This window comes from Pipra filicauda, unplaced genomic scaffold (genome assembly GCF_003945595.2).
Source record: "Pipra filicauda isolate LSUMZ 115617 unplaced genomic scaffold, ASM394559v2 scaffold120_size2142806_pilon, whole genome shotgun sequence".
Lineage (NCBI taxonomy): Eukaryota > Metazoa > Chordata > Aves > Passeriformes > Pipridae > Pipra > Pipra filicauda.
This window is the reverse complement of record NW_024103663.1, coordinates 808020-822873: the sequence shown is the minus strand read 5'-3', so window position 1 is coordinate 822873 and position 14854 is coordinate 808020. Positions and strand designations below refer to the sequence as shown.

Here is a 14854-nt window from a genome sequence, read left to right as displayed (position 1 = left end):
CCAGGCACTGACTCTGCTCTCTGCTCAGGTGGGGAGCTGAAGGACGACGTGCTGGTGACCCCGCCCGAGGCGCGCCGGGACGGCGGCTCCTGCCCGGACCCCGCGGCCCTGCCCGTGCCCAGGGCCAGCCCCCAGCCCCGCTGTGGCTCCGTGCCCACGGCCCCCCCCACAGACCCTCTGCAGAGCCTCGGCCCCTCCGTGCACACAGAGACCCTCCTGGAGCCCCTGGTGCCCCCGGCCCAGGGCAGGCTGGCACCCAGGACTCACAGCATCACCATCACCCCCCCGGCCACCCCGCAGGCCAAGCGGCGCCACAAGCTGAAGCCACCACGGACTCCTCCCCCCCCTTGCCGGAAGGTTTTCCAGCTGCTGCCCAACTTCCCGACCCTCACGAGGAGCAAGTCCCACGAATCACAGCTGGGAAACAGGATAGATGAAGTTCCTCCGATAAAGTAAGTTCTTTCCCTGACTGGAGCTGGAGCTCTCCCCACCAAACTGTGCCACGTGTAGGCAGGACAGTGCTGGCACTGCAGCAGCTTCAGGAGCCTGTGCAAAACCAGGGCTGTTTGCAAACCTGACAGCAAATGCTGCAGGCAGCAGCTCCTGTTCTAGCCCAGTGTGAATCCTGTCACAGGAATATGGTGGCTAAAAAAAAATATATCTCTTTTTCTTTCTAGGTTCGGTAAGAGACTCTTCTGGGGGTGTCTGCAGTGCCTTGCTGAGAGAGAAGAACCTGTGCTTGTCAGCTCCCTGTTGGTCATCCCTGTGCAGCCTCTGGAGGGTCTCCACAGGCCCTCCTATCCCAGAGCTTCTGTTAACTGAGCAGGAGCTTGGCCTGCTGCAGAACTGCAGGGCTTTTACTTTTTTGTACCTGATGTTTTTTCAGATGACAACAGCAAGGAAAAGGAATAGTGATGTTTCAAGGGTTAAAGGGAGGGGTTTGGGTGTAAGTGCTTGTCTCTACCTCAGACAGCTGGTACTGATGCCTTTTGGTACTAGAAATGTCATATCTAACCATTTGGTGTCTTTGGATATTCACTGCCCAGTGTCTCTGCAATGAAATTAGACACTTATGTGCAGCCTTCTGAGAAAGCTTCAGCAAGTGCTGGAATGTGGAATATTCCCCTGGTGCTGAGGAGTCTGTTCACGTGGTTAATGTCTGACAGGACCAGGGCTGTGTTTTTATCCAGTGCCATGCCCATGCTATTGGGAGTTCCAGCTACTCTGAGGGGTGTGTGTCCCAGACACAACCTGTAACCTTGAAACCTAATGGAGAGAGATTGGAGCAGCTTGGAAAGGGTGCAAAAGCATCAAAGCATTAAAAAAAGTATAAAAGTCCAAATAAGGACAGTATAGCACTGCACATATATCCAATGCCCCTTAAAACAAAAACCCCAGGAATTACTTTCAGGAATGGAAGACTATAAGATGAAAATGCCAGCAGCAATCTGAGCATTTCCCTGTGGAGAGTGACATAATTTGTGCAATAAATGAAAAAAGCATTAGAATAAATTCAGACAGAAATGAAGGATTTCAGTGCTTTTCTGCATGCAGTCATATTGGCTGGGTTAAAATCTCTGCTGTGGGCTGGTGAGTCCCAGTCAACCCCAGGCTGGTTTATATTCATTAGAACTCTTCAGTGAGGATTTATCCATCTTATCCCATGTTAACAGCCATCTGAAGTTGTGTTGGGATCCATTTGGATGGTTGTGCCTTTGGATGGCCACACTAGACCAGCAATATTCCCTGCAAAAGCAGCTAACCATTGCAGCCCAAGAGGCTGAAGACCACAGACACCTTTAAAACTTCACTGGACTAATGATAAAAAAGAATCTGGTGCCATCTAGGGTCAAGTGAGAGACTGGCTCTGTGTAAGCACCAACAGCCCTGGCTGTGCTGACACTTGCAGATTTGAGTTTAGTCCAGATTTGGAATATTTAGATAGATTTAGTTCAGGAAATATGCCAGAATCTGAGTATTTGAGAGTTTTCAGAAAGTTATGTGCTCTAACCACTGGAGTGCTGGATTGGCCTTTTGAAGTCTAGGTCTCCCTTTCTGCACTTACCAGCTCACTAAGTGAGCTCACATATACATTTTTATCCTGGGTCATGCTGACCCCGTCTAAAAAACTGAGATAATTTTCAGTGAAAAAGAACATTCTGAAATCTGCTGACACTGCAGGAAAACTGGCTGATGGTATTTGTGGTAAACCAATTGGAAGTAAACCAGTTAGGAATAAGGTCTGACTTTCCACTTTAAGAATGGCTTAGGCCTGATCAGATGGACTTCTGTAATCCCTAAATGTAAACCATCACGATTTATCAAATCAATGGAAACCAGTGCAAGGGCAGGAGCTGCAGCAGCTCTGCAGCAACAGTCTGAGCTGTGGTGCTGACACTCTGGGCTGCTGGGGCTGACTGTGGCAGTGACCATTTGGTTTCTGTCCACACTGGTGAGCAGGTGTGGGCAATGCTTCCCTAAACCCTCCTTTTGTTCCCCACCAGAGCTCTCCCAGGGATCCCCTCAGACGGTACGAAGAGACTTTGGCCTGGCAGTGACACACAGGTGAGCAGCACAGGGACAGCCCAGGGGACAGTGACACACAGGTGAGCAGCACAGGGACAGCCCAGGGGACAGTGACACACAGGTGAGCAGCACAGGGACAGCCCAGGGGGACACAGGGACAGCCCAGGAGGACAGGGCTCTGAGGTGGGTTTGGATCAGCCCAGCCAGGGCTCTGCACCAACCACCCCTTGCCCCTTTCACAAAGAGCTCAAGTACAGCCTGTACTTGAACCCACAAAGGTTCATTTTCCCTTAGGCACCAGTTAACACCAGTTTCTCCCCTTGTCTCTACTCAGGTTTTCTACAAAGTCCTGGCTGTCTCAGATCTGCCAAGTCTGTCAGAAGAGCATGATGTTCGGGGTGAAGTGTAAGTACTGCAGGTGAGCACACAGGGATGGTCACAACAGCCTGGAATGGGATTCATTACAGCCTGCAGTAACACAGCTCTTGGTGGGATGCACTCTTGGCAGTGGCACCATTTCTCAGTCCTTCTGACCTAGCAAAGGGATGCTTTGGAACAACTCACACTTCAGGTTGTCAGCCTGACACATGAATGAACCAAATTTATTTCCCTGCCACAGACTTCCTACCTCATCCTGGGCAAATCTTGCAGTGGGAGCTGGATCCCTAAGTAACAGCCAGGATTTTAATTTTTGCTTCTCTCTCTGAGTTGTTAGTCCAGAGCACTGAGATTTTAGTGCTTCACTGTTGCTGGATGAGAGTCAGTGAAAGTAGCTATATTAAAAATAAATCAGATGCTAAGAAATGTATATGGCCTTCATGAGTCTAATGACACACATAATAGGATTCTCCATATGAATGCTGCTGCTTTGGGGCCTGGGCATTCCAGAACTCCCTCTGAGATTAGCATAAGAATTACAAATTAAGGGTAGGCTTCCTCTTTTTGGGAAAGAACAAGTCCTTATTTAACATGTAATGGTTCTCTTTCAGATTAAAATGTCACAACAAATGTACTAAAGAGGCACCTGCTTGTAGAATATCCTTCCTTCCCAGTAAGTAATTTTCTACAAATTCTTGGCATTTCAATGTAATTGATGGTATAGCAAGAATAAGAACTCTGATTTAAGCTGTTTTTCTCCCTTCTTCAACCTGTTTTCAGTAGCAAAAATAAGAAGAACAGAGTCTGTCCCCTCTGATATCAATAATCCAGTAGACAGACCCACAGAACCACAGTTTGGAACTCTCCCCAAAGCACTAACTAAAAAGGTACGTGGTGGCAGCAGGATCTTGGTGGTTGGAGCCAAAATGGCACCTTGAGCTTTCACGTTGCAGGAGACTTTGCTGTGTGACATTTTCTCTGTGTAAAACATGGCTTGTGCTCAGCTGCAGGTGCTTACTCAGAAAAACAATGCCATGATCAGGGCTGGGAACAACTTCCCTCTCTCTGTTGTCCAGCAAACACTGAGGGCAATTCGTCCTTTTTACTGTTTTCTCACCAGTGATTTTCCTTGCTTTACAGGAGCATCCACCAGCAATAAACCACCTGGACTCCAGCAGTAATCCTTCCTCTACAACCTCATCTACTCCATCTTCCCCAGCACCTTTCCAGTCTTCCAACCCTCCCAGTGCAACACCTCCCCCCAACCCCTCTCCCATGGGCCAGAGGGACGGGCGCTTTAACTTCCCAGGTAAACTCCTCTCTTTAGGAGACCTGTCCAGAGCAGAAAGGCCTCTCTGCAAGTAGAGGCTGACCAGGGAGTTGAAGGTTTCTGAGTACATGGTTGTGCCCTAAGCAAGGTGTGAAGGTGTATTTTGTTACCTGATAAAAGGACATGGTCTGTTCTTACAAGTTTTTAAAGGGTATCAGCAAAAGACCTTTGTAGGAAACATTATTGAGGAATGTTGGCACCTTTCTTAAATGATTTGATCTTTCTCTTTTCTCCTTTTTGGAAAAGGACTAAAATAAAATGATATTCTTTCTCCTGCCTTTCCCCTTGTGTTGTACAATGCATGCTGCCTGCTATGTGTGCTCTCCAGGGGCTTTAAATCAGGAGCTGGGTGATGGCAGGAGCAGGCTGTAAAAATGAGAACTGCAGTGAAGGACTTTACCAGGCCATTCCAAAATATAAGCCACAGTCAACATCCATTGTTAAACCATTGACACAGATGTCTGGTGGAGAAGAGTTTACCCTCCATACCTTATGGATTAAGAGCCCCAATGTGCAGCTTTTACCAGAACTGAGAGGGGCAAGAATTTCTGACGAGGGCAAAGATTTACATACTGAGAATAAATGTAACTCCTTTGATGTGGAACTGAAGTCAGATGCTGCTCAGTAGCTGCTACATCTGGCCTTCAACACTGCTGAATTTTGCATCAGGTTCTGAACTGTGAGTGCAAGTTGCTGTTTGAGCCTGCTCAAAAGGAGCAGGAACAGAACCAGTTTAGTGTAAGGATTCCACTGCAGCTACTTTGATTTGGGACAAAGTACTCAGAAATTAAAAAACTGAAATAAAAATAAAAAATGCAGATGGCTCATGAGCTTCAGCTTCTGGGGGGGCACCTCTGCAAAGCTGACATGAGAGAGCACTGCAGCAGTCCCAGGCAGCACGTGGGCCTGCCTTGGACATTCCTGGGCTCTACATTTGCTTCTGCCACTGGGGGTCTGAATGTGCCGTTTGCCCTCCAGACTGTGACTGGTAACAGCTTGTGTTTGGTACCTGTCCTCTGTCAGGGGCCTCCCAATGCATGTGCTGGAATTCCCCCTCAGCAGGCTGATAATCTACTAATCTGTTCCCAGCAGTGAGCTGGGACTAATTCATGGAATGCACTTGGGGCACTCACTGATGATCCTCTAACTTGTTTGTGTTGTTTTGTTTTTTTCTCCTGGTATTTTTTTTGCGGTTCTTTTACAAAACCCCAATTAATTAAAAAGCTGCCTACTACCTTCAGCATAGACAACAGTTTATCTTCCCAGGTGAGTTGATTGTTTTAATTCTACTAACCAACTTCTACTGCCAAAACACAACCTGTTTGTAAACCTCTGCATGCTGCCAAAGAACAATAATCCTGCTTTAAAAAAACATGCCTAAACCAATTCAGACTTTCTCTTATCTCAGTGTATACTTGGGCCTCTCTCTCCCCTGAGCCAGGGCATTGATGTGATTTATGTACTGAGGTGAAACTTTGAATATTCAGCTGTACAACATTAGCTTCCTGCTATGGCTTCTATCCACATCCATGTTCCTCCTTTAAAAAGACTCACTTTTAGGGTTCTGTGCCTGGCCAGGGAAGAGGACTGGGCCAACATGGATAGGAGAGATGAGCATAGTTTTAAATGAATAGAAGTATAAAATCACTTTGTCTGTAATTGAGTTTATAATTCCTGAATAAGGAGGAAATAATTGGTATTGCAATGTTAAAACTTGCAATCTATGAGATTGAAGTGTAAAAGATGTATCATCCCTGTTTCTGCTTTCACAGAAATTCCCAGTCCTGCACAAACAGCACAACCTCCAGAAACTGCTGCAGACACTAAGTAAGTAGAGTTTGAAATCCTCTTGTTTGCACAGTGTTTACCTGATAATCCTCAGCTCAGGCCAGAAATGCCGTGTTAGGGCCAAAACTGGTCTTAACATCTGAGAACTCACAAGATAATTTTAGTCAGCAAGGGTGATGCTGGTATCCCCAGCTTTATAAAGCTGAGTAGGACACTTAACTCTAAATGGGACACTAAGGAGTCCAAGCCTTTAATACCTGGTTATGGGGGGTGTGCAGTCCCCAGGTCAGAAGGGTGGGATCAACAGAAGTTGGAGTTTTATAACTCAAGGGGCAAGGCCCACTGGGCTGCAGCAAACAGCTCTTTCAGGATGTGAAGTGCAGGGCATGGAAAAGCTGGCAGCCTGCATTGCCAGCTCTCACAGGGCTGCTCCACTGCAGGGCTTTCAGGAGCAGGAATGGGAGTATCCATTCCTGGAACACACTGTAATAACAGAGCCACTGCCAAATCAATTCCTGCCCCTTAATCATTGAGAATCACTTCAGACTCTGTCCCTTGTTTGCTAGAGTGAGCTTAGAGTCCTTCTCTGTTATGTGGAGCAGGAATTGCATTTTTGTCTGACCTACAATAACTCTGCCAGGATCTGTTCTCTGCTGGCTTCTTCCCCCTCCCCTAATGGCAATGCAGCCCCCTCAGTTTTCCACCTCAGGTGGATTTCAGATGTTATTTTCTCTTGCAGCACTGCCCAGCCAGGCCCGGGCGGAGCTGGACGGGAGGCAGAGGTGGGTTCGCGGGTTGGCCCCGAATGTCTCTCGGAGCAGCTGCTGGGCTGCTCTGCCCCCCCCGTGGCACTCTGAGCACACCTTTCCCTTCCCTTGCTGGGAACAGGTGGAAGAACCAGAGACAAATAAATCGGAGCCCGAGGATGACGAGGACGAGGTGGAGGATTTGCCGAACCGGCGGCCGCACCTGCAGGGGATGATCTACCGCAAACCCAGCCAGACCAGCGTGTACCTGCAGGAGTGGGACATCCCCTTCGAGCAGGTCCAGCTGGGGGACCCCATCGGCCAGGGCCGCTGGGGGAAGGTCTACAAGGGCAAGTGGCACGGGGAGGTGGCCATCAGGCTGCTGGAGATCGACGGCAACAACCAGGATCATCTCAAGCTCTTTAAAAAGGAGGTGATGAACTACAGACAGACCCGGCATGAGAACGTGGTGCTGTTCATGGGAGCCTGCATGAACCCCCCTCACTTAGCAATCATTACCAGGTAAGGACAGCATCTTACTATTATTTTTAAAATATAAGTATTATATATAGCTAGCTAATTTTTTGTAACATGCAAAAATTTCCTTTAGCTTCTGCAAAGGAAGGACACTGCACTCCTTTGTGAGGGACCCCAAGATATCCCTGGACATTAACAAAACCAGGCAGATAGCACAGGAGATCATCAAGGTAAGGGCTCATTATGCCAACGGAGCCACCAGGCCAGAGCTTGGGGGCTGCACTCTGAGCTGGGAGCTGCTCCCTTACACCTTCCTGCACAAGTCCCACAGGTGCCCTGTCCCCAGCTAATCCTTTACACTGCAGGTATGAGAGGGAGTTCGTATTTAGAAAGCAAAGTGTGCTTGGCAATAATACCAACCCCTCCAACATTTCCATCTCTGCTGTATTTCCCAGGGCATGGGGTATCTCCACGCAAAGGGCATCGTACATAAGGACCTGAAATCCAAGAATGTTTTCTATGACAATGGCAAAGTTGTGATCACCGACTTTGGATTATTTGGAATTTCGGGTGTGGTTCAGGAAGGAAGGTGAGCAGAGGTTTCACTGCTTGGTTCAGCTTTAGAATGACAAATGATGATCAAATAGGGAAACGGTTCCTGCAGTACCTGGTACCGAGGAGAGTCAGGGGCTTTAGTGCACACTCAGGTTGCACTCTGCACTTTTGCTTTGTTTTCTTTTTGAGCAGATTTCTTCCTACAGTTCCTGCAGCACAGAGCTAGAAAGTTATGGATGGATTAAGACTCAGAGCACAGATCAAACAAAGCTTTAAGCCCAGGAGTGGGCTGGAGAGTCAGGCTGACGTGCTTATTTGTTAACATGGCAAGAAAATGAGAAACAAATAGTCAGCAAAAACATTTGAGTAAATAAAGTCAAAGCATCAGGTGAAGCACAGATACGACCTACACACCAGTGTTTCAGTACTGCTGCTTTCTTTTGGACTCAGGAGGGAGAATGAACTGAAGCTGCCTCATGACTGGTTGTGCTACCTGGCCCCCGAGATCGTCCGTGAGATGGCCCCAGGGAAAGATGAAGACAAGCTGCCTTTCTCCAAAGCTGCAGATATCTATGCCTTTGGGTAAGGAAGGAACACCCAAGAGTATCATGAGAGCTTGCTAAGTGAGATTTGTTACAGGCCTGAGCCTTCCAGTCAGGGATCCCCTTCTCCCAGGCTGGGGATTCCAGCTGGGATGCATTTTCCTCAGTACTGCAGCAGTCATGGTTGGGAGGAGTTTGCTGCACAGCTTTGTGCACCTTCCATAGCTCAGCTGGAGAAGCTGGAGCAGTGTCAGGGTTTGGTGTGTTCCCCTGGGGCAGGCAAAGGCCTGATGTGTGTGTTGGCCTTGCAGGACGGTGTGGTATGAGCTGCAGGCCCGGGAGTGGCCGTTCAGGACCCAGCCTGCCCAGGCACTCATCTGGCAGATCGGCAGCGGCGAGGGCGTCAGGCAGCTCCTGGCAACCGTCAGTCTGGGCAAGGAAGTCAACGTAAGTACCCCAGGGCAGGAGTCCTTCCATACAGCTGTCTCTCAGAAAGAGGGGAGCTGCTTCAAGAAATCTATTTCACTCATAACTCTAAAGGGGCAGGAAAGAGAACAGATGAGAATGGCAGACCAGGTTAGAGGCTAAGCCTATGCTTCCAGCTGTTGTGCAGAAGTGGACATTCCCCAGCACCAGGAAACTGTTGGGTTGTAAGGGTGTCCGGGCCCTATGTTGGGCAGTCAGTGTCTGCCTGGGCTCACACACGTCTCAGTGCTCAGTCAGCTTTCTGGTCTGCACAGCTGACCTGTGAGCCAAGTGAGGTAACGAGCCCCAAATGTCCTCTGCAGGAAATCCTCTCGGCGTGCTGGGCCTTCGACCTGAGCGAGCGGCCCAGCTTCACTGTCCTCATGGATATGCTTGAAAAACTGCCAAAACTGAACCGCCGGCTCTCCCACCCGGGGCACTTCTGGAAGTCTGCTGAGTGAGTACCTGCTGCTGTTCCCAGCAGTTATGTCACTCCACGTAAATGACCGTTTCTGAGCTTTTTTTGCCTTCTTGGGGGCTGTCAGACCAGACAGGAGGGGAACACTGTGCTCTTCTGCTTCTCTGGCTCTGGGAAATGATGCAGTTAAGCCACCTCAGTCAGTTCATTGCCTGCTTCGCCATATTCACCCCCCTCCAGCAGATCCAAACTGATCCAGCTCTTTGGTGTCAGAGAGTATCCACCAACAGCAGGGGAAGGGCCCTGAAGACACGTGTCCCTCCCCTCTGACAGATCCTTTCACACAGTGCACTAACCCCTGCTCCAGCCTGGTCAAAGCTTTGCAATATTTAGTTCTCAAGGGCTTGCTTTAAATAACTGAAAACTAACTCTCATGGTGACTTTTTCCCTTCCCTCCCATATTTCTTTGTAGGTTGTAGCTACTGGTGCAATAACGGGCTCCACCTTGCATGCTTCCATGTGTCGTATCCTAACCAGCAACTTGGACAATCACCTTCCATTAAAAAAGCAAAAACAAACCACGAAATTAACCCATGGACATAATCAACACTTTATCCAAGTCCTCCTTTCTGCCTTTGCTTGGTGTGGGCTGTTTGCTTCAATAACCACTCCTGTCTGCGAGACCTTCCTGCCTAACACCGCGGCCTCCTCTCCCTCTGGAGCATTCCAGGAGCCTGTGACTCCCCTGGGAAGGTGCAGGGACCTGCCCTGCCTGACCAGGTGCCCGTGCCAGCCTGGGCTGGGTGTCCTGCCCGGCGGGTCAGGGCTGCCCTCACTGCTGCCGCCGGGGCGTGTCCTGCGGGTCCCGGCTCCCCGTGTCCTCGGCGCTGGGGCTTTGTGGCTGAAGGTGACAGGGACATTGTCTTGGCACAGCCAGGACTGAACCTCCACTTGCAAACCAGCAGGAGCTGAGGGCCGGGGGGGCAGCACTGCAGCCAGGGCCAGTTCTTGAGTGGAAAGAAGGATGGTCCTTGCTCCACTTGGAGCAGCTGACGGTCCTTAGCCCACTGGGAGCAGGCCATGGGCAGTGTCCAGAACAGGCCCGTGGGGCTCAGCTGGGATCAGCTACAACGCTGTGTAAAAGAGGAGGAAAGCCCTTCAGCTCCTCCTCCCCTCGCAGATGTAGTGCTTGGAATGTTATGGTTTGCTTCTGTTTACATCCCTGGTCAGCAGAGCGACTCTCGTGGGGGCTTGGCAGAGTCACAGGTACCACAGCAAACACGTGCCTTTCAGAAAAGGTCTTTTTTCACTGCTTTGGAGGGGACAGGAGAGGGGCAGAGGAGAACATGCACTAAGAGCCAGCAGGGTTTCTGCTGTCTGAGGACAAACACCCACATCCACTCCCTGAGTCTCCTCCGTGCTCAGGCCGTGCTCTGCTGCCACCCCCGTGGGGAAGGCTCTGAGCTGGAAGTGCTTCTGGCTCTGTCAACAGCGCAAGAGCAAGGGGAGAGACACCTTATGCACCTTTATAGAGGAGCAAAGGGGTTTAGGTTTGTTCTGTTGGGCTTTTTTAACCTATTCATGTACCTTGTCAAACCCCCCCTTTCTCTTACAAAGAGAATTCTGTCAGTTTTTGATTCCCTTCTACTTCAAGGGAACCAAGTGTTCCCTGAAAACCAGTGTCAGGCTTCCCCCCACTATGGGTACCTGGGAAAACCTCCTGTTCCTCCTGCTTGAGCAAATCAGATTGTCTGTGTGTTCCTTCCCACTGATGGGGTTCACATGAATAACTTCATGTGTTTGCTGCTTAATTACTTGAGCCTCTTTTGGGTGGTACGAGAGCAGAACCGAACCTATTTCAGCTCCTTGGATAGGGCTGTAGCTTTAAGAAGAATTATCAGTAACACTTTCCCCCTCCCTTCTCCTCTCCCTCCCCACTCTCTGCAGCATTAACAGTAGCAAAGTTGTCCTGCGTTTTGAAAGATTTGGCTTGGGGATCCTGGAGCCGAGTAACCCAAAGCTGTAGCCCGGTGTCCTTGTGACCTGTTTCTGCTCCCACACAGCACCAGAAACCCTCAGTGGCTCCTCCGTGCTGAGGCTGGTGCAGCCCCTCTGAAGACCATCAGCTCAGCCCCGTGTCCTGCCTGAGCACCAGCAGTTATTTAAACAATGTTTACATGATACTTTTGTGTGAACTATATTTTTTTAAACATAATAAACAGTGAATCAAGTTTAACTACAGCCATTCTCAAATAGCACTGAGATAGAAGAAGAGTTTCTGGTTCCTGCTTGTGTCTGTGGTCAGTAGGAGCCAGGCTCTGCCTTGGGAGCTGTGGGTTCCCTGAGCTGTGGGACAGTTGCAGCAGAACAGCGACGTGGCTCCTAGAGGCACTGCCTCCCAGAGGGGGGTTTCCTTCATGGAGGTAAAGCCCAGCCTGCTGCACTGGGACCTGCCCAAAGCAGGCACTGAGCCCCGAGGTCTGTTTGAGCTCTGGGTCACCCTGAACTCAGCACAGATGTCCTGCTGCAGGAGTGCCTGCCATGGGGGCTGGCTCAGTTAGTGACTCAAGTGCTCTTCTCCACAGAACTCACACTAAAACCTGCTCCTTCTCATACAATCCCAGAGGAATTGAGACTTGCTGGCTTTTAAAAATAAACCCCTGACATGTCACAGCTCTGCACAGAGGGCAAATTCTTCTTTTGAAATTTAGGCACAAGTTCCAGTTCCCTAAAGTTGTGGCATTTCTGGAAACATAACACTGTCCAACAGCCTCGACCCTTCCAGCCCCATCACTGTTGCAGCTGTAGAAGAAAAGACATTTTCCAGAGCTGCAGGGTGACATGGGACCCCAGAGAGAATTGAATCAGATAATGGGACTCACTTTCAGAATCATCTTATAAGCTCTTGGACAAAGAAACAGGGCATCAAGTGGATCTGTCACATCCCTGATCACCCACAAGCCTCTGGGAAGATTGAGAGGTAGAATGGGCTGTTGAAGACTATGTTAAGAGCATTCGGTCATGGGACATGGAAGCATTGGGAGGCAAATTTAGCTGAAGCCACTTGGCTGGTCAACACCAGGGGATCTGCCAACCACCCTGGTCCTGCCCAAACGAAACCCCTGCACACTGTGGGAGGAGAGAAGGTCCCCATCCTACACACGGGGAAGTGACCGGGGAAGTCAGTGTGGGTTTCTCCTCCCATGGGGAAAGGCAAACCCATCATGGGATTGTCTTTGCTCAGGGACCAGAGTGTACCTGGCAAGAGAGACAGGAAAAGGGAAAAGCTGGCCCTAAAAATGCATTAAGTAAGGCCTTGATGCACCGAGCTTGTTAAGAGCTTCAGAGTCATTGCACATACACAGTGTTGCCACCACCTACCATCAGTCCCATTTAAACCTGCAAGCTCTTTGCGAAAAATACAGGACTCCAGCAGTTGTTTTGGGTAAAAAACTTAAGAACAACAGAAATCTTGCAACCAGGAAGGGTCTGGAGGCCCTGCCTCAGTCCAACAGCTCAGACTTGTTTCAAAGGTTTGTTTTAAGACCAAAAAAACACACCCCCCTTCAGTGCACAGTGTGGGGGTTATGGAGCCAGCAGCCAGTGACCACATTGAGGTGATGGATTCATCATCCTCTTGCCAATTAACTGCAGTCTCTCTTACCAGAGGCTCCCTTGTGCTTCCCATCCATGTTCCTCAGCTTCTGTGGGAGGACCCCCAGTACCCCAAAACCCTTGTCTGTTTTTGTCTGTGCAGCCCTGGTTTTGCTGAGACAGGTCCTTAGGGCTCCCTGGGACTCGCCAGGTTTCATTTCTCCAACTGCCGCGGCTCATTACACCCCCCAGGTCCCCTTCCCCACCATCTCAAGGATTTCACCTGAAGCTTGAGGAGGGAAGCTCTAAAATCCTGTGGGCAACCGAAGTGCCAGCCCTTGGTTCGGCTGCCTTGTGTGGGGAACTAAGTGGCACAAAACCTGAGTTCTGTTGAGCAGAGACCTTCACTCCTGTGTGTCAGCTGTAGCCTCTTCCAAGTGTTTTGACAGAGACTTTTCAAATGTGTCTTGGACATAAAAGAGAAATGGGTTTGGCATGGCCAGGTGTGGCCTTGCAGTCCTCTCTGCTCCCCTCCCTCTCCCCTGGTAAAGGCAAATCAAGCCCCTCCTGGCACAGCAGGTTCACCTGCATCCTCGGGCTCTGCAGGACTCGCTACTGTTTGTTTTCTCTCAGTAATTGTGTCAGCAGCTTTAAGCAGAAGTTGTTTTCCCACAAGTGCTGCTTAAATTACAGCAGCACAGCACAAACCCAAAGCAGGGAGTGCTGCCTCTCGGCTGGAACCCCCGTGGGCTTCCTCCAGCTGTCCCTTTGCAGCCCCTGGGACACCCGGGATGGTCAGGTGGGAACTCAGCGTGTGCTCAGGTTCTGTCTCAGAGGCCGGGCTGGGGAAGCACATCCAGCACTGGGTGTGCAGCCAGATTGAAACAAAGAATTAAAAAACCCAACAGACTGTCACCATTTGTCCTTCCTGCAACTGCCCTCACGTGCAGTTCAAACCCTGGCTGTGAGGACCCTTCCTGCCCCTCTGTGCCCCAGGTCAGTGTGCTGACGTGTCCCACCGAGCTGGGAACGTGCCCTGCTGCAGTCCTGGGCACGGGGGGTTGTTCAAAACCTGCCTCTAATGGAATTTGGCATTCTAATCTGACCTGACCTGGGTGGTGTGTGGAACTCCCATAAATTGCCCTTAAACACCAAGCCCAGCCCCTCTGGTCCCAGTGCAGCCCAGAGGACAGACCAGTTCCTGTCTCTGGGGTTATTTTTGTGTCAATCAGTGGCACTGGGCTGAGCCACCACAGGGCCTGGGGAGGTCGGGGCCCTGCTGTCCCTCAGCAAACCAAGCCAGTCCCTGGGTTGTGTTCATGTCACACGTCCTGTCCCCTCCCGCTGGAGCTGTGACAATGCTGCTACAGGAGCCACATGTCAGTAGTGAATGTAAATGGTCTGTAACATGGTGAACATGGACACGTTTTCTTTTCAAATGTGATGTAAACTTTGTACAGTACAAATTTTTTTTTATATTTTCTATGAACTGTCTTCCAGAATTGCTATTAAATTAATTACAAATTGTTAGGATTAACAACAGTTTCTGTATTAGTTTATGCAACCAGCAAAAAAAAAAAAAGGAAAAAAACCCTAAGAGTGCACTCTATGCTACTGGAATTCTGGATATGTAGGAATCTTTTCAGTGAATAAATCTTTGCTCTGGATAAAGTGAGCGTTACTGAGTCGTGGTTTGACCTTTCCCTGCCCATCTCCTTGCAGCTGAAGTAGAAGAGGAGCAGATTCTCACAGTAACACCCCCCCCCAGCTCCTTCACCCTCTGCTCCTGCCCCGCAGCAGAAGGGGATTCCTGGCATTTCCTGTTCCCTTTGCCACTCCAGAGAGCCCAAGAGACACCAGGAGACACTGAGGCCACTTTAAGAGATGTTGAGTCCATTTGCAATTATCAAAGTTTTCCCTCCCAGATATGATGAGCCACATTATTAAATGGTTAATGAAGCTGCCATTTAGTTTTCCTGAAGCACTGAACTATTTGAGCAGCTGCCCCACACACACTGGAGGCCATTCTGGGACT

The 14854-nt window shown here is 49.7% G+C and overlaps 1 protein-coding gene across 5 annotated transcripts in view; it reads left to right on the top strand.

Moving 5' to 3' along the window:
- Positions 1 to 14490, top strand: part of KSR1 (kinase suppressor of ras 1) — a 53423-nt gene extending 38933 nt beyond the window's left edge. For 2 of the 5 annotated variants that reach the window (XM_027751663.2, XM_027751666.2), the window contains 17 exons: positions 29 to 452; positions 678 to 682; positions 2505 to 2565; positions 2861 to 2944; positions 3516 to 3577; positions 3685 to 3791; positions 4045 to 4213; positions 5459 to 5500; positions 6007 to 6061; positions 6762 to 6804; positions 6911 to 7290; positions 7379 to 7475; positions 7701 to 7834; positions 8251 to 8382; positions 8654 to 8789; positions 9131 to 9264; positions 11173 to 14490. In XM_027751663.2, the coding sequence (XP_027607464.1) occupies positions 29 to 452; positions 678 to 682; positions 2505 to 2565; positions 2861 to 2944; positions 3516 to 3577; positions 3685 to 3791; positions 4045 to 4213; positions 5459 to 5500; positions 6007 to 6061; positions 6762 to 6804; positions 6911 to 7290; positions 7379 to 7475; positions 7701 to 7834; positions 8251 to 8382; positions 8654 to 8789; positions 9131 to 9264; positions 11173 to 11251 (2144 nt within the window). In that variant the 3' untranslated portion in view covers positions 11252 to 14490. Of the gene's footprint in view, positions 1 to 28; positions 453 to 677; positions 683 to 2504; positions 2566 to 2860; positions 2945 to 3515; positions 3578 to 3684; positions 3792 to 4044; positions 4214 to 5458; positions 5501 to 6006; positions 6062 to 6761; positions 6805 to 6910; positions 7291 to 7378; positions 7476 to 7700; positions 7835 to 8250; positions 8383 to 8653; positions 8790 to 9130; positions 9265 to 9697 lie in introns of all 5 variants that reach the window. The other 3 variants (XM_027751664.2, XM_039387158.1, XM_027751665.2) reach the window with 3 other exon arrangements.
- Positions 14491 to 14854: the final 364 nt, after the last annotated feature.